This window comes from Phyllostomus hastatus, unplaced genomic scaffold (genome assembly GCF_019186645.2).
Source record: "Phyllostomus hastatus isolate PE091 unplaced genomic scaffold, TTU_PhHast_1.1 phas_contig_150, whole genome shotgun sequence".
Lineage (NCBI taxonomy): Eukaryota > Metazoa > Chordata > Mammalia > Chiroptera > Phyllostomidae > Phyllostomus > Phyllostomus hastatus.
Genome location: NW_025333611.1, coordinates 1,710,524 through 1,736,132, shown reverse-complemented (window position 1 = coordinate 1,736,132; position 25,609 = coordinate 1,710,524). Strand labels below are relative to the sequence as shown.

General features: G+C 57.7%; 1 protein-coding gene across 1 annotated transcript in view; it reads right to left on the bottom strand.

The window, feature by feature from the left end:
• Positions 1-25,609, bottom strand: part of SDK1 (sidekick cell adhesion molecule 1) — a 287,191-nt gene that overhangs the window by 164,627 nt on the left and 96,955 nt on the right. Inside the window, exon 4 of the mRNA XM_045824331.1 lies at positions 7,216-7,349. Coding sequence (XP_045680287.1) covers positions 7,216-7,349 — 134 coding nt within the window. The remainder of the gene's footprint in view (positions 1-7,215; positions 7,350-25,609) is intronic.

Below are 25,609 nucleotides of genomic sequence, written 5' to 3'. Positions count from 1 at the left end.
GCGAGCTCTGACTCCAGCCCCCTCGCCCCCGCCCCGCCTGCGGCCCCGTGTGCGGGTGCGCAGCGGCTCCCTCGCAGGCCCCGCCCTCAGCCGGTCTCCCAAGGGCGCCAGCCTCTCCACTGCCTTTGCTCGCACAGCACGCCGATTTTGCCCAGGATGCGGGCGTTTCTCAGGAGCGGTTCTGACACCAAAAGGAGGCTCTCCCCTTCTCCAGCGCGGCTGAGCCCTAAGGCTGCTGCAGAGGGGCTCTCCGTGAATCCGCGGCCCGGGGGCGCGGGCACTCTGTGGGCGGTGGGCCCGGGTGCAGGTGCACTCTGTGGGCGGCCACTCCCCCGAGGTGGGCTTCTCCTTGGGCCCCCCTCGCCGGGACACCTGCTGACACCAGGACTGTGCCCGGTTTCAGGACAGATGCTGTTTTCTTTTTACAGGAGACACCAGGGGCCTGGGGGTCAAACCAGCCTGGGCTTAGAGCCCCAGGTCCCACCCACAATTCCTGCGGTTCCGGTCGACACGTTAACTTCCTCGGTCCGTGTGCTCTCCACTCTGTGGTGGGGCTGATGGCTCCCACGGGCTCCCGCGGAAATGAAGGGGGGACACGCCGGCGCAGCGCCCAGCCAGCGCCCCGCTCTCAGACGGAGCCCCGGGAGAACCCCTGAACAGTGCACTGATTTAACGGTTGTCGTCCAGTGCGACCGAGCTTGGGGCAGTTTTTGCTTCTGCACCCCCTCAATGAAGTCTGCAACACTGTGTGTCTTCCACAGTGGACATGGATATCTAAGGTTTCCCAACTCAGATCTGAAGGACCGCAAAATGTGTAATTTCTAGTGTATTTTAATATTTTAATATTCTAGTACATTTTAATAACATGAAATGCACTCTTTCATGTGTATCCAAAGGAAGTTAAATATTTGATACAGCAGGTCTGAGGATTTGATACACATCATTACCCATTTAAAAAAAACAAGGATAAGCTCTAATTTTTGAGTCAGAAAGTTTACATCATTCCTTTATTTTCTTTCTGAACTTGTATTTTCATTCTACCCTACACAGACCTTTCCCTTTATTATATTTAATGATTCAAAGTATTTTATTGGCCACCCTGCTATAGTCTGAAAAAATATAAATTGAAATTGAAATTTTTCCGGCAAATATATGCCTCTGGAGTACACACATTTTTTTCTCTTGGATTGAGTTATTATTACAATTATTATTCACACTCAATCAAAGTAAATGTATACAAATTTTGATGAATATTATATATAAAATTTTAAAACCACTGGAAATGCATCGCTCTGTGAGCTAGATCATGAGGTTTACTGTAATTCCAACACTAGTTCTGTTTTTATAGATATAACTGCTATGAAGTCTCATTCGTATGAAGAAAGGAGATGAGAATGGAAGGAATTTTGTTACAGAAATTGCTCTCAGCTCTCTGAACTCCCGAGTATCCCAAAGTCACGCAGTAATTTATTAGTTACAACAGGCTGTTTGTTCCAATAACAAACAGACCCTGAAGTCGTGGTGCTTAGCGCACAGAGGTCTATTTGCTGCTGTTTGTCGGAAGCCCTGTTCTGCTGGGCTGTCCTCTCCCCTCTCCCCTCACCCGGGGCTGGGGCTGGGGCGGTCTCCTGCTGGGGCTCTGGCCTCTCCACTCGTGGCCTGGCCTCAGGTGTCCCTACGGGGGCAGGGAGGGCAGGACTCTGGCTTTTCAGTGTCCGGGCTGGGAGGGACATACTTCACTCGCTCACATCTCACTGACTACAGTTAGTCAGTTGGCCCTGGACTGTGAAGGGGCTGAATGGCCCCAGGAGCAAGTGGCCTCTCCCTCGTAGTTGCCGACTGACCCCGTTATTTATAACAAACCGTCAGCTGCCGCTGTGTTCGGCTCCCGCCTTGCTTTGCAGACTGCGAGGGGCTGGAAACAGCTGGTGTGTGAGATGGTTTACTCCCCAGGTACCAGAGCGCCCCACTTTCACACCCCCGGCACGGACGTTCAGAACGGTCCCCGTGTTCGGCACCCGCATGTTTACGCCCTCGGACGCCGTCTGCACTGAGGATCTGGGGTGCGAGGCGCAGGGGCTCAGTGGGAGGGGCCGTGGTGAGAAGGGCCCTCGGAAACGCGGCCATCCGCAGACCTGATTCTGGAAGGAGCACAGGCGCACGCCTGGGGGCGGAGCCTCGAGAACCCCACACGCCCGCGCGCGCCCCCGGGAACCCGTGCGCGCCCTGAGAGCTGCGCAGCCCAATTTGGTGATCGCTGCTTTGGGAGGCTGGGGATATCAGGCTAGCCCAAATCTGCTCAGACGTTGAGAGCAAATTACATCTCAGGGTTTAACCCAATTCCTGAGACTTACCGAGGGTGAAATTAGGCTGAGTGGGTCGCGAGGGGGAGAGCAAGCTCGGGACGGGAAGAGCCGGGACCGCGGTGCCGGGAACACGAACGGGCAACAGAGCAGCCCAGGGCCGTCCTGTGGGCGGGGAGTGAGTGACGGCCCCGTCCATCTGTAGTTGCCTCACTCGCTCTCTCTAACTGAAGTCTGCCTGAGAAGCGCCTAAACCCCTTCGCCAGCCCACACCTCCTCACAGTCGGGGCTCAGGGACAAAGTGGGAGCAGCAGTGCTCTTGCTCGTGCCTCGAAACGGAAACCACAGGGAGAGCACGGATCCCCACGCCAGCACTCAGATGGGGCCGGCCAGGGAGGGGGCGGGTCTTCAGGCCCCTGTGCGAGCAGCACCGCCCCCCCCCGGGGGAGGTGCCCGCTTTCCTCTCCAGAGAGGCGGGTGGACGCTCTCCGACCCGCCCGCGGGTGCGCCCCCACCTCCGCCAGCAGTACATTTGGTGTTGCCCGCGTGAACCCCCGCGCGCAGACGGCTGCGCTGGAAAGCATTCGAGGGGACACCACGGACCTGAGGGGCTCAGAAGGCAGGCACCGAGGCAGGACTCGCGGCGGCGGGGGACACCGTGGTCACCACGCGCTCAGCTGGGCCGCGTGAGCAGCACGAGCGTACGACTGTCTGTGCGCAGCGCCGGGAAAATTTGCCCCAGACTGCACATTGTTGGGAAGACCAAGGAAAATACGGGTTTCCATTCGTACCGTGTCGTGGGACACGAACTAAAGATGGAACGTGACAGTCGTGATTGGCGAGATACAGAAGCTACTGTGTGTTTCACGTGCGTCTCTCGTGTGTGACAGCTGCATGCTTGTGACTCACACATAACTGCACCCGCCTGTGTCGGGGCTGCACGCGGTGGGGGGGCGGCTCAGGCGCTGACGAGGCCGCAGCCCATACTTAGCTCCGGCGGCTGCCCTCTGGGGAGGCCGGGCCACAGGGCCTGTGCACCCTCCTGTGACCCACCAGCAGCTTTGCTGCCGGCCGAGCGGTCCAACCCGCCCCCGGGGCGGTGGAGGGCGCTTCCCGTCGTGAGTCTGACAGCCCTGGCGGTCGGGCCGAGGGACCCAGCGCTGGGTTCTGAGCTGGTCGTTCACGACACGGACAGTGTCTCCAGACCAGCCTGCAGTATGATCTCAAACCGCTCGACGGCTCTGGGGATCCAGCCCATGGCGGGGGACGGCTGGAAGGCGGACGCCTGCCCCCCTCCCTCTGAAGTTCAAGGCACAAAGGGAACAAGCTGGGATCGAGCCGGCGCACAAAAGCCGCGTCTCACAGGCATCGTTCTCGGGAACCGGCTGTCAACCGCCGAGCAGGCACGGGGTCCGCGGTGGAATTAGCACCGGAGAGGACAAGAGAATGTTAAGTGGCCTGCAGAATTAAAAGCAAGGGTCTGTCAGCCTGAAGGAGGATCATTTGGAATGATACCCTGTCTGTGACTGTTGTGTGAAGAGGAGACACCAAGTGAAGGAGGGACAATAACAGGAGAGAGAGAGGCCGTCTTGTCTTTTCTAATGTCCACTGTGTCCCCAGCAGACGAGCTCATCAGGCCGACGTGGATGCCGGCCGGAGCTGAGGAGGGCCGGGGGCGGGGGCGGGGGCGGGCGCGGCGGCTCTGAACAGTGCCTGGCGGCGCCGTGCAGGGTGCGCGTCCCCCGGCCCTGCCCCGTTCTTCTCTGAAGAAGAGACTCTCGCCCGCATGTGCACTCAGCTCAGAAGACCTGCTCCACCAAAGTCAACTCAGGGTACAGCCTTCAAAGCGCGGCCAGACGCAGGTGACAGGTGCAGGAAGCGCGCCCGGCCCGGCCCGGCCCTCAGAGTGCGGAGGCCGCTCTCGGATGCTCGGGGCCCGTGTCTGCTCTCTGGCGCACTGCCGAGCGACGGGAGCCGCCATGAGAAATTCATGCCGGGCATTCCCGCCGTTCCACCCGCGTCCTTGACACCGGCCAGCCCCGTGTCACCCGAAAACCTCAGAAGCGAACCCTCCCCCCAGCCCCGCGACGGCAGCAGGCTTTCCCGGGAGCGGGAGAGAGGGGCGCTGGAGATGTGCACGGCTTCCCAGTGGCGGCCGCCGGTGCGGAGCACGCCGTCACTCACCCTCTCACCCACACGGGGGGGGGCGGGGGGCGGCAGGGGGGGCCGGGGCCGCGTTCCGGGACACAGACGCCGTCCACTACACCCTACACCCGCGCAGAGCACCAGGCGCTCCCGCTAGGAGACAGCGTTTCACTTCTGTCGTGTGTTTTAAAACACTATTTACTTCTATCTGAGCCCTCTGTATCTTTTGCGCCCCCTCAGCTTCGGGTGCAGCAACAGACTCGGCAAGTGAAACGGCGGCGAGGCGCTGGGCTCTCAGGTACACGGCTGTTTGGGAAAACACGTGGTTTCCTCGGTCAGGCGGCGGGAGGCCCGCCACTCGCTGCGCTGCTCTGGGACGAGGCCAGGCCCCGGTGCTGCTCCCTGCAGGCCGAGTGGTGTGTCACCACCACGGGAAACAAGGACAGGGACGCGAGGCGCTCCAGTTCTAAATCAGTTCTAGTGCGATCACCCAGGAGTCTAATTTCCAGTACCTTACGGTCCAATTGCATTCGCTATGTAAAAGTTCCCTGCTCGAATCTCCTGATGCCGAGGACACATTTATTTTTGTTAAATGATAATTGGCTGTAATATCTTCTGATTCTTCAGAAATGCTGGCTGGCAAGTTTTTTAAAAATACTCATCAATATTGTTTGGTGTTTTGTTTTGTCCACATCAGGGGAAAAAAGACTTTTCAGCGTGCGGAACGCACCAAACCTCAGTGCCAGCGTGAGCCATTGGTGGGGGGGTCCGACTCCGTCTGAGGCGCGGCGGGGGGGCGGCCCTCCCAGGCTCAGGGCTGGCCTGCGGCGTGTGCTGGGGGGCTTCCTCTGGGGGCCGGGCAGGAGCGAGACCCACACGCACAGTTCTGGGGTTTTCACTTTTCACCTGTCCTGATAAGAAGCGAAGAATATACAAGGGGACAAAACGCAGGTTTTCTCCGAAGATGTGAAAGACGTCCTCATGTCAACCTCCTTGCACCTCCCGTTCTGCACATTTTACCCGGCGCCAACGGGAAGATAAAAACATACAAGGGAGTGGAGTGCAAGGAGCTAATCGTAATATTCATGAGCTGCTTCCAACAATGTACTTCTCGGATGGAGTAGAAACTGAAATTATTTTTTAAATTTGCATATTCCAATTATCCGCTGCCGCGGCGTCGTGGCATTAGCATCGCGACACGCACGGTCCCAGCACGCGTCCTACTTTCCACGGCACGCGGGAGTGCCCGGACACAGCTGTTTCATCACTTTGGGGGGCTGGCACCACGGTGGACAGAACATGTGTGCATTCTAACAGACCGAGACAAATGTCCTTGTTTCTGGCTCAAAACTCCGCCAGTCTGACCTATTATTATCCTGGTATGTGCATTACAATTTAGTGCCGAATCAGATTTGCTAGACAGAATAAACGGCTCTAACTGTAATACTTGAAAATCTTTAGAGTAATCACAGTCTATTTGATGATACAATTTCCATCCTTTCTTATCAATATTGAAAGAATCTCCATAATTTATGTTCATTCCTGTTACAATTCTTGATTCAGAGGGTCCTTCCAATCCCAGCACACCACGGGCTGCCGGGCCCTGTGCGCCCCGCACCCAGTCGAGGGCTGCACCGACCACCGACAGCGCCCTCGGCCTGTCGTCTGGGGACCAGCGTTCGGCTCCCTCTGAGGACTCGGGGGTGGGGGGGGGCTGCCGGCAGGAAGGCGCGGGCCCATGACAGTGCAGAGGCCACTCCCCGTCTCCTGCCACCCCCCCCCGCCCCGTCTGCTACAAACATTCACTCAGAAAATCCCACTAGTGGCCACACGACCCCCAGGGACCACGAGCAGACACCAGGGTCCTATCCCATGTGCGAGACAAAACTTCCCAAACTACCTGCGGGGGGGGGGGGCATTGCTTCAAGGTGTTCTTTAAAAAGCGGAATCTACGCACGCACAGACAAACCCACTGAACTGACTCTGGGGCGACGCGATCATGACGCTCTGAAGCTTACGCGGCCTTTCCCGGCGGCGTTTCCCGGCAGCACGAGCGCTGCATCTCCCACTACGGGGCTGCACGCGGCTGGTGCCGGGGGTGCGCTGTCCGACCGGCACGCTCTCATCTCCCTTTGTCCAGAGGTCTGGCCTCTGGTCATTTCCCGTCCCCAGCACTTACCTCTCGCTAGCGGAACTTCTGGAGCCTTCCTTCAAAGGCCAGACATTTGAACTAAGTGTCCTCAAACTAAAACGTCCTTAAATAAACAGGACATGTGACTGTATTTGTGTGCATTCTCGACCTGATTCAGTTAAATCCGGTAGAAAAAAAATGACCAGCTGATTGTGCTTAAGAAACACTGCTAAGTTGAACACACTTATATTAGTGTGTGTATTTTCTCAAGGATTTCGTTGTTAAGTTAAAAGAACATGCCCTGTGCCTAACCTCGTCTCAGATAAGACCCACAGATACAATTCCCGAAAGTCAAAAGGTGTTTCGTTGTTGGAAACCGCACACATTAAAAGTGCATGGAAGCAAAAAGTATACGTCAACCCCCACACAAACACGACCGTGCGTGCGGAACCATGAGCTATAGTCACGTTTCGGCCTGTGGTCGCACAGGAAGCAGCCGCCGACCTGCGGCCAGCAGTGAACTGCAGCGCCGGCACCGGGAGCTGAGACCTGGCGCTAGAGGCCCCGCCCGGCCGCGGGTGTGCACCAAACCCGACTTCCCCGCGCTCAGGGCGGCCGGGAGGGCTGGGAACTCACTGGTCACGCTCAGGAGGACGGGCGGGCTGGTCCTGTTCTCTCCGGTCCTCTCGTTGACGGCCTGCGCGTAGTAGGTCCCCGCGTCGCCCGCCTCCGCCGCCAGGATCACCAGCTGATTCTCCAGTGTGATGGCTCTGTGTCAGAGAAGGGACAGCGTCAGAGCCACTCTGAGGAGCCCCTCCTTTGTCAGACACATCGGCCTGCCAGGCCAACAGTGGAGGGAGGGCCCAAGGGGCTGTGGGACCGAACCCTGCGAATGGGGGGCTGGACCACCAGGCCCGGACCGGGGCAAACGGGCGGGAGGTGACGCTCCACCGCGGGCAGCCTCCCTGGAGCCCCTGCGTGTCTGTCTCCAGACCGCGGGCAGCGGGGAGCCGCGGCGGGCGCCCTTCTCCCAGAACCACCGCGAGAGTCCAGGGCCCACGCTCCTCGCCCGCACCAGCCCCGGTCCCAGAGGGGCAAGCAGCCTGTCGGTCACCCCCGAATCCTTCCCCTGTATCCCAGCCCCATTGTGAAAAGGAGCCTCTGCGACATCTGTGAGCCGCCTGCCTGCCCTCTCTTCAGAAATGAGGACACTGAGGACCAGAGAGGTTAGGCTGTTTGCCGAGGTAACACAGCGAGGCCGCGGTGAGGGAGGGAGGGGTGCGTCCTCTCACCCTCACGCAGGTGCTCTGCCCACCGTGTCTGCCACACAGACTCCCACCCAGCGGCGTGCTTACAGGGAGAAGAGAAATAATAAAGACACAACCTCCATAAACCCAAGCAGCTTTTAGTTAGAACGCGCGTCCTAGACCCCGTGCGCATGCGGGGGCTCTGTGCTCTCGTTCCCAGCGAGGGGGAGTTTGGTGGGAACAAAAACACGGGGCGAGCGAGCTCCTCTCGGGCTGGTGCCCTGGCGCTGAGGACGAGACACACCCCTGAGTGGCTCCGCAGCGCCACTCGTCCGCGCTCTTGCTCCCGACACGCCGGGGCGGCCCCCGGGCTGGCCCGCTGCCTCCCACGGCTGCGATCCTCCACGCAGAAACGTTTTGTGTGTGTGTGTGTGTGCGTCTTCAAATCCCAGAGAGTCACGGCCCTTCCGCACCCCGATACGCCAGGATCTCTGTTCTAGCGATGTGAAACACAAGAACTTCCCACGAGGAATTTTAGTGCAGCGATCTTTTCCTTCCTGCCGCCTTTTGGGAAGCTTTTCTTCAAACACCCTTGATTTTTGTCCCTAAAGGGCAAGTCGCATAAACTTACCCCAAGGAGTCACTGCTCACTCAGGGGCCCCACTGGACCGACTACGGTTCCAGGTCCCTGTGCTCCCGTAGCTCATCGCTCACTTAAGAAAATGTCTCTGTTACGAAGTTCTCAATTTTTAGTCCCGTAAAAATATATTTTAAAGTTTTACTAGAATATTTATGACTCCTTTATAGATTCCTTTAGAGAACCATAGAAATTATTCCATTTTACATTAGTACTTGTTATACTGGTGCCTAAAATTAAATACGAGTATTTATTACACGTGAAGTTACACATTTAATACTACAATTTAAAAACAGTAACTTTTTTCTTTAACATCTGATTTTTGCCTTAGTGATTTCAAATACGCCTATTATTTCTCAGAACTATTCTCCAAAAATACCCATAATTCTCTATATTATATGGCATTGTTTCAAGGGAACCAAAAATTTAACAGTACGTAAGGAACACAAACATTAAATATTAAAATTTACATTTACTATCATTTATATCTTTAGGCTGATTTTTTTCTCTTAGTTTTTAATTTCTGGACCCGTTTAAGTCAAAACTCATGAAGAAAACTTATCCACTGCCAAAAACGCACCGTAAAAATGCCCGAACTTCGGAGAACGTTAGATGAGTAAGGGTCAGTTCCCCAGAACACATACCTGTTTTTCTACCCAGCTCTTTCTGAACACAATGTTTCTATTAGTAAAACTGACTTTGAAATGAAAATTAAAATCCCCAACGGCCTTCCCCTTAACTTCAAACCCCAACGACTTTGGTGACGCGTAAGCAGAGAGCAGCGTTCGCGGGCGCCCGGGCGGGGGCAGGCGTCCCCCCGGAGTCCGCGTCCCCCCGAGACCTGCCTTTGCGCGGGGCCCGGACCCCCCAGGCAGCCACGGACGCGAGCAAGTCAGCCCACGGCCGGCCCCGGGCTTGGGCCTCGGTCCCCGGAGGGCAGTAAGGGTGGCCCGGCCACAGCGCAGACGGCAAGGAGTCAGCGTGGGGCCCGCGCTGGCCCGGCTGGACCCGAGGGAAGGACCAGGTTTCTTACGCCCGCTGGACAAACCCCAGCGGCCAGGGAACATGCTGGCTGCCAGGAGCCCCGCTCTGTGGGGGCCCCGGGGACCCCGAGAGAAGGTGGCGTGCAGACGAAGGCAGGAAGGACGGCATTTCGAGAGTCGCGCCCGAGGCGGGCAGAGCCCGGGGGCAGGGATGGGGGGGGAAGCTGAGCGGCCCCCCCTGCAGCCCTGATGCGCGCTCACACCCGGTCAGGAGGGAGGGCGGCTGCGGAGGGTGGAGCCGGCCTCCGGCGTCTTTTCCACACCTCCACCGCGCAGAGCCGCGAGGTGGCTCGGGGGGCCCGCCCAGGGGTCCGAGCCCGTCCTGGTGCTCCAACCCCCTCGCCAGCGATGAGGAGGAGAGACCGGGGGAAGCCTGCTGGCCCGTGGCAAGGACCCGGCGACTGCCCTTGGTCTGGGGTGGCCTGACCTCGTCGGTTCCTTCAGAACAAAGGGCGGGTCTTTCACTCCACGGTTGGGACCAGGCTTCTTACCCCCGACTAGACCAGGATGCACGGCATCCCCGATGCTGTGGCCGAGCTGTGGCCTCAGCACGGAGCCCCTGGTGTCAGCGGCAGGACGGAGAGCGTGGGAGTGCCTGGGCCTCCGTCTCGACAACCCAACGGGGCCGGGAGCCGTCCGCACCCTTCCTGTCTCTGGGCTTCCTGTTTCAGGGAACAATGTTCTCCGTCCGGGTTGCACGTGCTGCAGTTGGGGTTTCTGCTGCCAGACCGGAGATGCTCCCTGACGCACACGCACAAGAGCGCATGCGACGCCGTCCCTCTGGGCTGAAAATGATAAAAAAGTGTGTGTCCCTTGGCCATAGGAAAATAGTGTCATACGTGTGTTTCAGTATATATGTATGCACATAAAATGTTAACAGTGGTTAGCGCTGAGTGGAAAAATTCTAAGTTTTTGCTTTTGATGTCTATACTGTGAAGTATTTTTCCAATTTTCCCACAATAAATAAGTATCACTTCCATTAGAAGAATAACAATTTTCAAAATGGACGCAAGGGCATGCTAAGTAATTATGGTAGCAAAGTTTAATATTTTGCCCATAATATGAACTCCATGGCTTTATTATAACATAATTCCAAAGTGCTAATTTAAAACTTACATGGACTTTACAGGAAAATAACAATTAAAGCCAGAGAGAATTTCCTGTATTTTAACTTCATCAAAGTAAGTGTATGGTTTTATGCAAAATTATTTGCTTAGTCTTCCCCATCTCGACTCTAACTTCCCAAATGGAATCTCACACCTCTAGCTTCTAACTTCATGGGACGATGCTAAAATACGCAGAAGGATGTAGTCCGGTGCAGGTCAAAGGCACCGAGCTCAGGAAAGCGGATCTGGGTTCGGGGGGAACCGTCTGTAGAGTGTGGGAGCGGGCCAGGCTCCACCGGGGGGGGGGGAGGGACAGCTGATCGCGACGGAGCTGCTACCGCTTCAGTGAGGGAGGGCGGACTCGGCAGGGTGAGCACCAGCTCCCCAGGCACTCTGGGCTGTCTCCCGACTCTCCCAGCGCTTTCTCGGAGCAGTGAGCAGAGTAAGAACTCCCTGCTCCAGAAAAGACGAGGGCTCGAAGGAGCTGCCCGGGGTCTTGGGCCATCGCACTGATCAAAGCCCCGTGGAAGGTGGTGCATGCGTGTGGGGTGTGGGGTGTGGGGCTGGGGCAGGGGTGGGGGGGGGGAGACCAGCTGGGAGACCCACGGTGAGCTTCCGTGTGCCACACAGAACATCGGCGCTCAGAGGCAGGATGCTGACAGTAATTCTACAAGCACTGGGCCTAGACGGATGAAGACAGCTCAAGACCAGGGAGGCAGAGTGTGAACATGTGTTCAGTCGGTCACCATGGAAACAGAACCAAGTAACTGCACTCGCTGCTTCGTCATCAGCCGTGTGAGCCCCCAGTCCTGACTCAGCCTGGAGGGGCCCACAGCTGACCCAGGGGCACTCTGCCCGTGTCCCATGCGGCTTCCGCTTGGTGTGTGTAAAGCTGGAAGCGACGGGAGACACTTGAGGAACTTCCCTTGCGAGCGGCTGCGGGCCCCCAGGCTCCCGGCCGGAGCCCCAGCTCGACGTTCAGGGAAAGGTTCGCTGCTTCGTCATCACTGAGTGTTTTGATCTCTGACGCTTTCAGCGCAAACCAGGACGGCAAACTACACACCAGTTCATACATTATGATGACAGCTCAGCAAAAGGCTCCGTGGAACAAGGACTTTGCCCATAAAACGTGAAGGTGTAATTTGGGTCTGGTTTTACTACCACAAGTATTAAAGCAGCACTTGATGAGTTCCCACGGGCGTTCAAGTGCATTAAGGAAGAAATCAGTGCAGGGAAATGCAGAGCACCCGTTGGTAAGCCCTCACAAAATAAAAACTATTTAAAGCATGCTCCATTTTCACTCAACAACTTTTTAATGTGTTGGTTATGCGGTCTAGTGTTTTGAGTGTAACCTGGGCCTCAGCCCTCACCGTTCAACGGCAAGTCCCGGGCAGACGGCCTCAACACGGACAAACTGCCCTCCCTCGCACAGCGGTGAGGACGAACTTCGCCCCCCAGGAGTGTGGGCAGGGGCGCGCCTCCGGGGGCTCAGCGAGGGGGGCACCGGACTGACCCGCCGCCTCCGTCCGGAAGGAGACGCCCGCGCCGACCCCGGGCTCCGAGTCCAGGGAACGGCGGCGGAGCGAGTGAAGGAGACTCTGGGAAACCCGTTCCTCAGAACTCCTCGCCGCCGGACACGACGAGTGGGTTGAGTTCAGGAGCGGAGTCCCGGCGTGCTCAGCACGGGTGGCAGGAAGTGGGCCGGGCGGGGCTGCGGTCAGCACCGTGGACACAGGGGTGGGCTCCCGGGATGAGGCCGGCGGTCAAGTTCAAGGGCTGTGGTTGTCCCGTAACAGGCGTACCGCCCTGCGGCGGGCGGGAGGCAGACCGAAGGGGACCCGAGAGGGGGGAAGACACCACTGGAGACAGGAGGGGCCGCCCAGCCCTCGAGGTCCAGGCCTGTGTGACCTTCCCACTGAGTCCAACGTGGGGACGGTCGCTGCGGCACATGCGGTCAACTCCGTGACAGCACGTGTGTGGAAAAGCAGAATTACATTTACGTGTAAATTCTCCTTCAAATGTAATTCTTCCGTTTGAACTTATCTATCAGCTCTTAGGAACAAATACAATGGGATTAAGTCATAGGGTGGCTGTTCTAAAATGGTAACTCGCGTAAAGTTGCCTGGACGTGAGACACCCCCAGACACTCACGGTCTGCCTCGTGCACAGCCGACCCCCGGGTTTGCGCACGGCCCGACCACCGGGCCCGGTCACTCGCGCGTGCTGGACGCAGGCAGGCAGAGCACACTCGGGTGTCCACATGCACACACTCGCTGCGACAGCTCCTCTCTGGGCCTGCAGCCACTGGGTCGGCCGGAAAGCGTGTTACGGTTTCTCCGTACGATGGCTCTGGTGGTGTGTTGCTGTTGTTGGCTCTTTCTTCCCTCCGATGAGACTGATATTTATTTTCTTTTTAAATTTTTGTATAATTTGCAAATTTTAAAATATTTTTTATTGATCATGGTATTACATTTAGCCTATTTCCCCCCCTTTATTTCCCTCCACCCTGCGCACCCCCTCCCACCCACATTTCCCCCTTCAGTTCATGTCCATGGGTCGTACATGTAAGTTCTTTGGCTTCTCCGTTTACCACACTATTCTTACCCTCCCCCATCTGTTTTCTACCTACCATCTATGCTTCTCGTTCCCTGTACCTTCTCCCCTGTTCTCCCCTCTCTGCCTCCCCGCTGATAACCCTCCACATGATCTCCACTTCTGGGAAATCTGTTCCTATTCTAACTGTTTGCTTAGTTTGTTTTTTTTTAAGGTTCAGTTGTTGATAGTTGTGAGTTTGTTGCCATTTTACTTACTGTTCATATTTTTTATCTTCTTTTTCTTAGATAAGTCACTTTAACATTTCATATAATAAGGGCTTGGTGATGATGAACTCTTTTAACTTGACCTTATCTGGGAAGCACTTTATCTGCCCTTCCATTCTAAATGAAAGCTTTGCTGAATAGAGCAATCTTAGATGTAGGTCCTTGCTTTTCATGACTTGGAATACTTCTTTCCAGCCCTTTCTTGCCTGCAAGGTTTCTTTTGAGAAATCAGCTGACAGTGTAATGGGAACTCCTTTGTAGGTAACTGTCTCCTATTCTCTTGCTGCTTTTAAGATTTTCTCCTTCTCTTTAATCTTGGGTAATGTAATTGTGATGTGCCTTGGTGTGTGCTCCCTTGGGTCCAACTTCTTTGGGACTCTCTGAGCTTCCTAGACTTCCTGGAAGTCTATTTCCTTTGCCAGATTGGGGAAGTTCTCCTTCATTATGTTTTCAAATACCTTTTCAATTTGTTGCTCTTCCTCTTCTCCTTCTGGCACCCATATGATTTGGATGTTGGAACGTTCAAAGATGTCCTGGAGGTTCCTAAGCCTCTCCTCATTTTTTTTTTTGAATTCTTGTTTCTTTATTCTCTTCTGATTGAATATTTATTTCTTCCTTCTGGTCCAAACCGTTGATCTGAGTCCCAGTTTTCTTCCCATCACTGTTGGTTTCCTGTACATTTTCCTTTATTTCACTTAGCGTAGTCTTCACTTTTTCCTCTAATTTGCAACCATACTCAACCATTTCTGTGAGCATCCTGATGACCAGTGTTTTGAACTCTGCATCTGATAAGTAGGCCATCTCTTCATCGCTTAGTTGTATTTTTCTGGAGCTTTGACCTGTTCTTTCATGTGAACCATTTTTTTTGTCTCTGCGTGCCTGTTACATAGTAAGGGGCAGAGCCTTAGGTGTTTGCCAGGGTGGGGCAGCCCACGTCACTGCATTGTGGTGCTGTCTGTGGCGGAGGGGTCAGAGAGGGGACAGGGCCACTTGCTTGGCTCTCAGCCAGCTTCAGTCACCTCCCCCACTTCCCACAAGCAAATTGGGCCCTCCTGGTGCTGGTTCCTGGGTGGGTGGGTCTGTGTGCGTTCTAGGACCCTGTGGGTCTCCCCCACGAACTCTCTGTGAGGCTGGGAGTTTCTCCCGCTGCTGCAGCTCCCACAGGTTCTTTCAGTCAGAGGTTTTGGGGCTTTATTTCCCTGCGCTGGAGCTCTGGGCGGCTCGGCCCGTTTTGCTCTCCAGTTGCTCCTCCTGGTTCATCCACTCACCATGTTGGACCGCCCGGTCCTCCAGCTGCCGTCCGCCCGGTCCTCCAGCCGCCGCCTTGCCGTGAGTCATCTCGGCTCCGGCTGCCCGTCTCCGCCCTCCCACCGGTCTGGACGAATGTTTCTTCTTTAACGTCCTGGTTGTCAGACTCCCACACAGTTCGATTTTCTGGCAGTTCTAGTTGTTTTTTGTTTTTAAATTTGTTGTTGTCGCCCTTTAGGTTGTATGAGGAGGAAAAATGTACCTGCCTACGCCTCCATCTTGGCTGGAAGTCTCTAGTGGTGCTTAGTCATCTTCAACCTCATTTGAAAAAGTGTTGTTAAATTGTATTGTGACAGCGGTCATATCAGTGTGCATTAAGATTTTTTTTATCAAAATTTGTGCAGCTATTTTAGAATTGAAGATGGAAGAAGACACAATATTTTCGGAGCATTATAGTTTACTACTTCAGGAAGGTAAAAACGCAACTGAAATGCAGAAGAAGATCTGTGCAGTGTGTGGAGACAGAGCGGTGACTGATGAAGCGTGTCGGAAGAGGTTTGCGAGGTTTCTCGGTGCTGCTGGCATTCTGGCCAAATTCCTTGCCGCGGGCTGTCGTGGGCACTGGACGGTGTGCAGCAGCACCGCTGGCCGGTGCCCACTGGAAGCCAGTAGCAGGGACAGCCGACAGACTCTAAACACCCAGATCAGTAAAGTTATGGGTGAAAATGAAAAATGTGTCTTTTACTTCATAGAAAATATGTAACGGACTTTTTGGCCGACCCAATACATTCTGGAGCCAGAACCCAGGTTGAGAACGGAGCAATGAGCCCCCCAGTCAGCCTGCATGGGGCCCTGCTGTGTGTGTGTGTGTCACTGTGCAGGGAGGGGTGTGGGAGACAGGGTGTGTGTGTGTGTGTGTGTGTCACTGTGCAGGGAGGGGTGTGGGAGGCAGAGGCACAGTGCCCAGGGAGCTCACCCCATGGGAGGAGATGTTCAAAGGTTGAAAGTAGAAAACTGGTCATGGTGTCAAGTCCCCAGTGTGTGAAACTAATCTACGTACTTTCCAGAACTTCAGGGGAGGCAGCTGCCCCATCACGAAGCGTGCAGGTGTGAGCCCAGGTGCCTCCCTAGTGACGGACAGCCTCTTGAACACTCCACGAGGGAGGAGGTGTCAGACGAGGCAGACAGACCCGGACCGCTAGCCCAGAGCACCGGTGGCTGTGCAGGAGGCGGGGCGCTGCCTTGGGAGGTGACGTGGGGGGAACCCCACCCTCATTTCCGTTGTCCCTCTGCCCCGGTGTCTGGCCGTGCAGTGGGGCCCTGGGCACCCTCTGCGAGCACGGGTGCTGGAGGTGCCCATCTGCACGACGAACGGGGACAGAGAGGAGACTGCAGGGAGCACCGAGGGGACGCCCCTCCTGGGCGCACCCTGCCTGTCTCTGCACTGACGCAGAAGGCGAGTCGAGCCCGGAGTGTGCTCCCCTTGTCCGGCCCAGCTCCTGAGAGCCCCGGGCAGACGCGCTACAACCTCAAGTGCTCCCTGCGAAGACACCTCCCCTTCGGGCCAGAGGTGAGCACGGACGATAGCAGTGACGCCACAGGTGACCCGGATGACGTCACCACCACGTCCTGTGTTACTGCGCCCTGGCAGGGGGCCGGGGGGACGAGGACGGATCAGGGCTGGCCCGGCCTTTGCCCCCTCAGGTTCATTTCTTGGGGTTGCCCCTGTGAAATGGGGTGGGGGTGGCGGCACTCCCACCGAAAGGACCTCTGTGGGGGGCAAGCCAGGGGGTGACAGGAAGGAGGCTGACACACGGGGTCCCTGCAGCGTTTGCTGAACCCGAGCCCGGCTCCTCGCTTGGCGTAAACGGTGTCAACTGTCCCCTTTCGGGGGCTAAACATCAAATGCTTTCCAGAGTTTTACTCCATCGATTGCCAGCTCAACTAGCTCTCTGAGCTGTCAGATAAGTCATCGAGTGACCTGCCGCTGCTACTCTTCGAAGCAACGCCGCCTGCCCAGGAGCCAAGAGTAACGACCCGGCAAACAGGCCCGCGGACGAGGTCCACCCGTCTGACACATGGACGGCAAAGCCCGCCGCAGACGACGTGGCTGCTGGGGAACCCCAGCTTCTGCTCGGCACGGCGGCCGGGCCGGGCCGTGGGCAGAACCACCGCTCTCCCTCCAGGAAAGCTGTCCCCGCAGGGGGCCTGGGGAGGCAGTCAAGCAATCACAGGGCAGCTCGATGGAGCTCGTCACGGGCCTGTTTCACCAGGGATTTCACCCGGGAGAGACGTATTTGCTTAGAGCAGTGTTTCCTAAATCCTCCAGCTGGTTTTAAAAAGCGTTCGGTGAGCTCGTACCCCTCCAGGGGCCTTCGGCTGCACTCGGAGACCGCGCCGGCGCAGGCATGCGCAGGAGCCGGCCCGCCAGAGGTCCGGGCGGCAGAGCCAGCGAGGGGGCGGGGGCCGAGCTCGGGTTTGGGCTCGAGAACGGCGGGCCCGGCTTTCTTTCTGCTACAAGACGTTTTACGGAAAAGGGAACCAGACTTTATAACAATGTGCAGAACACATGCGCCTAGGTCTCTGCGTCCTTAAGCAGGGGAGCGCCCCTGGAGTGTGAAGCCCCCTCGACGTAGAAACCATTACAGAGACGACGGGACGGGTGGGCACCTTGGGAGCCGCTCCGCGGGGGGGGGGGCGGGGGCTGCGGGGGTCCCGTCCCTGAGGCCCTCTAAAGGCGTGGGCGAATCTGAAAGAAGTTCATTTGCATGTAATATAATAAAAACGATACACGATCCAGCCAAAGATTGAGTGAGTGTCGTAGGGTTTCCCGCAGGTGGAAGGAAGAGCAGGAGCAGGGCAGCTGACCCTCTGCCGGGCACAGCGTGCTGGGGAGCGGCCCTGGGGACCACCCCGTTGCCCCCAGGCAGGGCAGTGGGTGGCTGGATAAGCCATCCCTAAGCAGTGGGCGAGTTAGGCTTCCAGACGGACCTGCCCCTCCGCGGCCTGCCCCTTCCCCAGCGTGGTGCTGGGGGCTTTCCTCCCTCCCACAGGGGTCGGTGCTGGCCGGGCAGCCCGGCAGCGGACCACAGTCTGCAGGGCGAGGCCTCCCCAGCACCAGGCGCAGGAAGCGGTCCCGTGAGAGAGCTGCTCTGGGACGGCAGACGGTGGCGGGCAGTGTCAGTTCCTCTTCGAGGGAACGTGGCCACTAGAAAAGGGTCTTCTCTCTGTGCCACTCTTTGATCACCGAGGGCCGCAGCTGTGCCCAGGAGCCGGGACCCCCCGCCTGGCCACGGCCGGCCCCGGCCTCCGGCGCTACGGCTGATCTGCAGGGATGCCCGGCCTGCCCAGCGGGCCTGCGGCACGCACGCCGCCCACAGCCCGGAGGAGAGCTCCCTGCCCGAGAGCGGCTCCGTGGACAGCGAGGATGAAAGTAAGTCCGGAAGAAAGCGCGACCTGTCCCTCTGGAGCCACGCCGCCGGGCAGGGCGCCTGTGTGGCTCTGCCTTACCAGACGCCCACGGTCCGGCCACGGCCGTGCACGGCTCCAGCAGACAAGTGCGGGGGGAGGGGGACGGCTCAGCGCAGAGCACCGAGTTCATAAACAGGCTGAAAGGCCTTTAAACCCCGGCCCACAGGCGGTCAGCACACTCCTCGTTAACCGTGGAATGAATGGCTGTTCCAGGAAGAGGAGCCCCCCCGGCCGTGCCCGGCTGGGCTGAGGCCCAGGAGGCCAGGCACCGCCGACACCTGCGCTCGGAGCCGCTCCAAAGGTGCTGACTGGCGCGGCCAGCTGCACCGCTCGCCGCGGCTGGGCGGCCGCCACCGGAGTGATTTTCGGAGTTCTGACAGGGTCTCCGCGTCCCACTGCAGCAGGCGCGGGCGCGATTGTGCTGCACCTGCCTCCGCGAGGACGCGCCCCCCCCCCGGCCCCTTCCCCCCCGGCCCACCCCGGGGCTGCTCACGGCCCCTGTGAGCGGCAGGGAGCCCCTTTCCACTGCCCCCCTCCGCAAAGCTTCCGCTCTGCCCTCCTCGCAGTGATGGCAGAGCTCGCTTTTCTAGTGCCGTCTACGCCCGGCCCTCGCCGTTGATGGGATGGTGAGGGCCCGCGTCCCAGTGCAGGTGTGGGAAACCACCGAGACGACGCCGGGGAACCGGCTAGCAGGACACCCGGAGCACGCCAGGGTCTCGGGGATGGTTGGTGCTGTGTTTGCGCCCGTTTCACAGACAGGGCACTGGGCCTCTCAGAGGCGAAGGAACTTGCCCAGAGGAAGTGGGAGAGTCAAGAGTCTGATTCAGCCCCCTCTACGCCCCGCCCGCCCCAGAGGCAGCCCTGCCCCCGCAGGCCCCTGTCCCCAGGCCCCGCCGGGCGGAGTGCGGCACACAGCACGCGAGGCCGCCCGGAGTCGGGGTCCAGCAGCGTGGCGTCCACGCCCCTCCCTCTGCCTGCCTCTGTCTCCCTCTGTCACTCCCTCCCCCCTCCCCCATCCCACCTTTCCGGGACCCTCGTCTGCTTCCTCAGGGGCCAGGACAGGGCCCGGCTGGCGGCACTGCCAGCGGCACGGGTGGCGCGGCGGGGCGGTGCCGCGGCCTGTGGGTCCGACGAACGCCTGCGCGTGACGTCGTGGGCAGGACGCAGGCCCCACAGCGGGGCAGGTCTGGATCGGGCGCCCCCCGCCCCCCCCCCAGGTTCACGCAGCGGCAGTCAGGGCGTCCCTGTCCTCCCCCAGGACCCCGAGAGCAGGCCTTCGTGGCTCCTGCGGTGCAAGTCACCTTCCCACAGGTCAGGGCCCTCGCGCCTGCGAGGGAGAGGCGGAAACAGGAGGCTTGGTGCTGGCCCTGAAGATTAGCGAAACGGTTTTTCCTTTGGAGATAGGGAATAATATTTTTTTTTCTCAAGGATTATGAAGTTTGGACTTTCCTGGGAAAAATTCTTCTAATACCCTTTGTTTGAAACATTAGGATGTGTCTAAAATGAGAAAATACATAGGCAGCTTCAGATTCGCTTGGGTGAATGGTGCCCTGCCCTGAATGCGGCCATAAATAATTTAAAGAGGACCATTTGGGGGAAGTCTAAGGATATTGAAAACATTATTAACCACGGTGATGGACCTGCGAGACCCGGGCAGTGTGCGTGTTTAGGAAACAGCACTCCTGCTCCCAGACACCCCGCCTGAGAATAAAAGGGGAAACATGTACAAACACAGAGAAAAAGGGTAGCAGCCACTTTCCCCAACTGCCCCCCCCCCCGCCACCGCTGGTGGTCCCGCTATCCGTCTCCGTGAGGAACGGCGCAGCCACACACCGCTGGCTGCCCGTCGGTCTCCCGAGGGGGCCCGAGCCACGCTCCTCGCCGGCCTCCGGGGGTCGCCACAAGCAGGGCTTACCGGCACCCTGGCCCCCGGCACGGCAAGGACCCGGGCAGTCAGGGTCGGACCGAATGCAAAACCGCAGCCGACCATCCATCAGAGTCACCCGAAGGTCAAGACCTCGAGACGCCCGCAGGAGACACCGCTCCACCGGGGGAGGGAGGTGGGGCGGGTACAGGGGTGGGCATCCCGGGTCTCTGCAGCCCAGCTGTTGGCCAAGACGGCGCCTACCCAGGGCCCGCGGCACTGACAGGAAGAAGGTCCCACTAGCCCCCACGGGCGAGAGTTAGGCAAACTTCGTTACGGCCACACGGCAGGAAGCCACATCAGTGACGGCGGGGAAGGGCCAGCCGACCGGTGCGACTGGGCGCACCTCGAGGGCATTAGGCCGAGGCGGGAAAGCCAGCCTCAGAGGTCACGTGCTGCATGATTCCACGGACACCGCGCTGTCGTTGAGACGACAAGGCCACGCGCGGAGGGGCTGCGGGCCGGGCGCCGCGGGGGGAAGGCGGGTGTGTGTGTGAGGGCGGCGGGCGGCGGGCCGAGTCTGCACGCGCTGACGCGGCAGAGCCGCGCTCGCGGCGCCGAGGCCGGCTGGCTGCTGTCGGTGGTGTTGTGCCGGAGGCCTGTGAGGCGTGACCGCTGGGCGAGCGGGGTGGGTGCGGGGCCTCTCTGAGCGATTTGCACAGATTTCTGTGAATGTGTAATTACTTTAAAACGAAACATTTCAGAGAAAGGAGGGGGAAAGACGCAGGCCAGAGGAAAGAAGGAGAAGGAACACTCCCAGCTCTTCCCGTGGGGACAGAGCAGCCTGGACACTCGCACCAGCCAGCTGCCTCGCCCTCCCGGGCGCACCAGCGGGTAGTGGGGGGGGGGCACCGGCGGCGGCATCTGGGAGAGACGGCCGTGGGAGTGGGGAGCCGAGTGATCAAAGACGGGGCGAGCGACAGGGAGCTGGGGTCTGAGGGTGTCTCAGGGCGCCCCTGAGACCGGGCGGGCAGGGCGTGTCCCAGCGAGCCAAGGAGGCGAGAGCTGGCTCAGGCGGGGACGCCGGGCGGATGGAGCTGGCAGCAGCCATGTCTTCTGGAACCTTCTGCACCTTGCTCAGAGGTCCTTGTCCGGGGGAAGCCCTGCAGTTACGGCTTCCGGGGCCCCTTTCCTGCTTCGGTCAAGCTTGCCGGTCAGACCCCTGGGGCTGAGGAGGGGCTAAAAGAGACGGGGGAGGGGGTGACAGCACGTTGACAATCTGCCGTGGAAATAAGAGATTATATGGATGTAGCTGTAAGGACTCAGAATGCATAGCTGCGGTCCGTTAGCGCATTTGAAATGAAAAAAGGGTTAGACAATACAGTGGACTCTAAGGGTCATGGAACAGAAATTTATGCTTTTAATTATAACCTTGGAGTGATATTGAAAAAAGAATAAATTATGTGCACTCTGCTCCAAAGAAAAGTGGAGATATATTAGAAAAGTTTTCATTAAAGCCACCACAAAGGGAAAAAAGGTTATGGCGATAAAAGATTACTTTCAGCTATTAAAAGAAAAAAGCCTGCAATATGAAATAGCTAATTATACAATAATGCCTAATAACCGAAGTAGTAGCGTGTCCAATTTTATCTCCTACATCTGTGTCTCCCTTTGTGAACAGCCGCCAGCCCGCGAGGCCTAGTGCAGCCGCCCCTGCTTTGGGGTGTCTTACGCGTGCTCCTCGACTTACAGCGGGGCTACGTCCCGACAGACCCACCGCGAGCTGGAAGTGCCTGCAACAACACCGTGCCGTGGAGGGCGGGCTGCCCACCCGCACGGGGGCGGGGCCGCCTGGGGGCCCTGGGTCGCTGACACTGCCTGGGTGTCATGTATCAACCTCAGCGGCCCAGGAAAGGATCAAAATTCAAAATCTGAGTGGAGATTTTACCGAACGTGCATCAGTTCCTCACCATCATGAAGTGAAAAAGTCGTAAGTCAAACCATCATAAGTCAAGGACTGTCTGCAGTAAAATATAAAAAAAAAATTGCTAAAAACTACACTCGGCTGTGCAGATATCTGAGTCTGGAACGTTTCACTCAGGGTGGGAGGGACAGAGGGGCGATGAAGGAAGGGAGTTTCAGGGAGGCAGCTCCCCCAGAGCCAGGAGCTGTGGCCGGGACGAGGCGGCCGGCCCGGCGCCTGCCCAGGCCCCCCGCCTCCCGCCTGGCCTTCCAGTGCGCCTCTGCGGTCCACTGAGCACCGCGGGGCGGGGGGAGGGGGGGGGACGGAGGACAGTGTCTGACGCAGGGACGAGGCGTGGTGAGCAGCCGTGGTGCAGAAAGACGGACGTCTGGTATGTGGTCTTGGAGTCAACAGCACGTGACTTTAACGAGAGAGAACGTAACTACTTACAGAGTGAAGGGCGTATCGATACGGCTAGAAATTTCCATCCCTGAGAAACAGGACTAGAGGCACAGCTATGTCGTCCTTCAGCTACCAAGCGGGCTGAGAGTCAACAGAAGGAGAGAGTTACACAAGAAGACGGAACTGCCGCGTCCCCTGCGAGGTCGGACGCGCGGGTGGGAAGCGCGGCAGTGCCGTGGGCTGGGACAGGAAGTCGGGCTGACCCCCCACCCCCCAAAGCCTGCCCTGCTAGCCGCTGCGGGCCGCGCCCCAGCCGAGAAACACCAGGTTTTCCTCGTGCAGGTGAAGGAACTGAAACGGCCAGATAGTTTGGGAAAGATATTTTGTTCCATGTTACAGAGACAAGAAACCAAAACTTCACCCAGAAAGGAAAGGAAGAAAGGTGTAAAATGAGCTGGAAAATGCACAAACCTAGCATCCGTGTCTCAGTGACTCAGTGTGTCTGAAAACAGACACCGAAAGCGGATGGCCCAGCTCTGCCCCTCCGAAGACCACGTGCTCAGGCAGGGGTGCGGTGGGCCGTGGGCCCCGCCGTCAGGGCCAGCGGAAACAGGGTCCGCCGGAGCGCTGCGCCCCGGCACCCAGAAGCCGGGGGAGGCCCCACAGGGCTAGGGGAAGCGAAGGGGTGCGCCGCCCTTCTGCGCGAGAGAATTACTGGGCCACGGAGATGGCGTTTCTTTCTAGATTTAGTTGTGAAGTTTAACAGAACTCTAATGAACATGCCAGTTGAAGTTTTTAAAAATGGAAAATAAATATTTTTCAAGTTTGTAGAAAGAATTAAAAAGTCATAAAAGATGTAAAATTGTTTTAAAAAGGAGAATACAGATGAGGGACATATCCTAGTAGTTAGCAAATGACATTAAATCCATACTACTATAAATAATTATTGCATAACAAATAACCGAGGGAGAAAAGATGAATTTTCCTTACAGGAGAATTCAAACTAATTAATGTGGACGTAACGAGAAAGATAAAAACATCACCCCTGGAAACGCGGAGACAGCGCGGCTGCAGGCCGGGCCCGCCGGCGCAGGCTCCAGTGCAGCTCTCCGGGGAGGCAGCGCGGCCGTGTGCCCTCGCGTGCCGACTCGGCACGTGTGTCGGTTGTGTGCGGCAGCGTTAACGCCGGTCCACGGGCTCCGGGACCCCCTTCTCCCGAGCAGGTGGGGCTCGCTTGCCCTGTCCTTGAGCGCAGGCCGGTCTCAGTGGCTGGCTTCCAGGGGCGGGACGTGCAGGAGGAAGAGCAGCGGCTTCCCAGTGACAAGCCTGGCCGACACCACCTTGACCGCGGGGGCAAGGCTGACGTCACCGGTCATCAGCGATGCTGATGTCATGGGCCTGTGACAGGATGTGACGAGAAGCTCCCCTCTCTGGGGTCCCCCCCCGCTTGGAGATCTGTAACCTCAGCCTGGTCAGGAGAAAACCTCAGGCGAGCCCGGGCTGTGGACACGTTACAAAATGACCTTCCCGTGCTCTTCGAGAGCGCAAGGTCGCAGCAGACCAGACACAGACTCCGTCGCTGGTGGCGGGAGACTGGGCAGGCCTGACAGTGAAAGGCAGTGCGGTGTCTTGGGCTGGATGCGGGAAGAGAGAAACGGCGTCAGAGCCAGACGCTGGGGAAAGCGGAAGCCCCCGGTTCGGGGAGCAGCCCGCAGCGGTTGCTCATTTCTTAAAGTTCTGACGGATGCGCGGGTCACGCAAGGCGTGGACACTAGCGACGCCGGGGGGATGGAAGCCCAGCGCGCTCTCCCGCTCTTTCATCCCTGTGAAATTATTCCGGAGCAAAGTGTTCTAAAGTAAAACGGAACAGAAACAAGAAAACACTGATGTCTGTACAGAACAGAGCCTCACGGCGGACCATCCTCTCTGTGTGTGTGTGTGTGTGTGTGTGTGTGTGTGTAGTTAACATGGAACAAAGGAAGAGCTAGGAGCTCATCGGACGGGAATGGATAATTTAACAGACACCCTCGGTCTGCCACTCAGAAAAACAAAGTTCAGATCCTTACTTCGTGCCGCCCAGCAGCATAAACCCCCAGTGAGGTTTTCCAGCGGGCAGGCAACTGCAGAAAAAGATTTGATACACAGAGGCACTCACACGGCGGGGTGTAACACAACCACGTAAGGGGACGGATTAGAGCTAAACGAGCTGAGCTCAGTGGTTTTTGCACGTATTGCTGAGTATGAAAAATCAAGATGTAGAAAACCATGTAAAATGGGATCCAACTTCTAAAAAACAGTGGCAATAGAAATCACCTGTGTGTGTGTGTGCGTGTGTCTGCGTGTCTGTGTGTCTGTGTGCACACGTCGGCACGGGGCCACACGGCTTCACTCACACGTGAGAAAGGGCACGCCGGGCTGCTGACCCGGGCCGGGCGGGCAGGGAGGATGGAGAAGAGAAGCGGCGAGGGGAAAGGGAGAAAGGTGACTTCTAAAAAAAGATGCGTCTGATCACACTTACGCATATTTAAAATTATAACGCGGGATTGTATGCTTGAAGAAATCCGGTTGTAAGAACGAAACATGATGAAACAAAAAATTAGGCAAGCACGTGTGTAACTGCTAGACGCGAATATACTGTTCTGAGTACAAACGCTAGGTAATAAATAACAAAGGAAAAGGCGAATAAACTTGACGGCATCCATTTACAACTTATAATGTAACGTAGAAAAGGAGAAAGCTGAAAGGCAAACTGGCAGAAATGTTTAAGACAAACATCGAGTTCACTGCAGTTGGAAGGGAACAGCGCACATCTGGAGAACGCCCGGTGGGGTGGCAGCCCGAGGGCGGGGGGGCGTGCGGCCACGGCGCGCGGGGCGCTTGCAGCGCGGGCCCCGAGATGCGGGAAGTGGCAGCCTCTGGATGTCCACTGACGGACAGGAGTGCTGGGGCGTCCTCTCTCAGGGGCGCCGTTTCCCACGAAGGGTGCCAACACGCAAGCTCTGAGACCCACTGCCCTGCTCTGTGACCTTCTGGATCAAGGAGCTCTTTTTCACGGCCAAGGACACCCCTCTGTCCCCCCGAAGCCTCTCTGTCCCCTACTCCTCTGGGGCGGGGGGCCTGGGTGGGAATGCCCCAGGCGTCCCCTCCACCCACTGAAAGGCCTCTTTGGCCCCCCCCACCCGCCTACCCGAGCCCCATCCTCGATTCCGTCTCGCAGAGCTCTCCTCCAC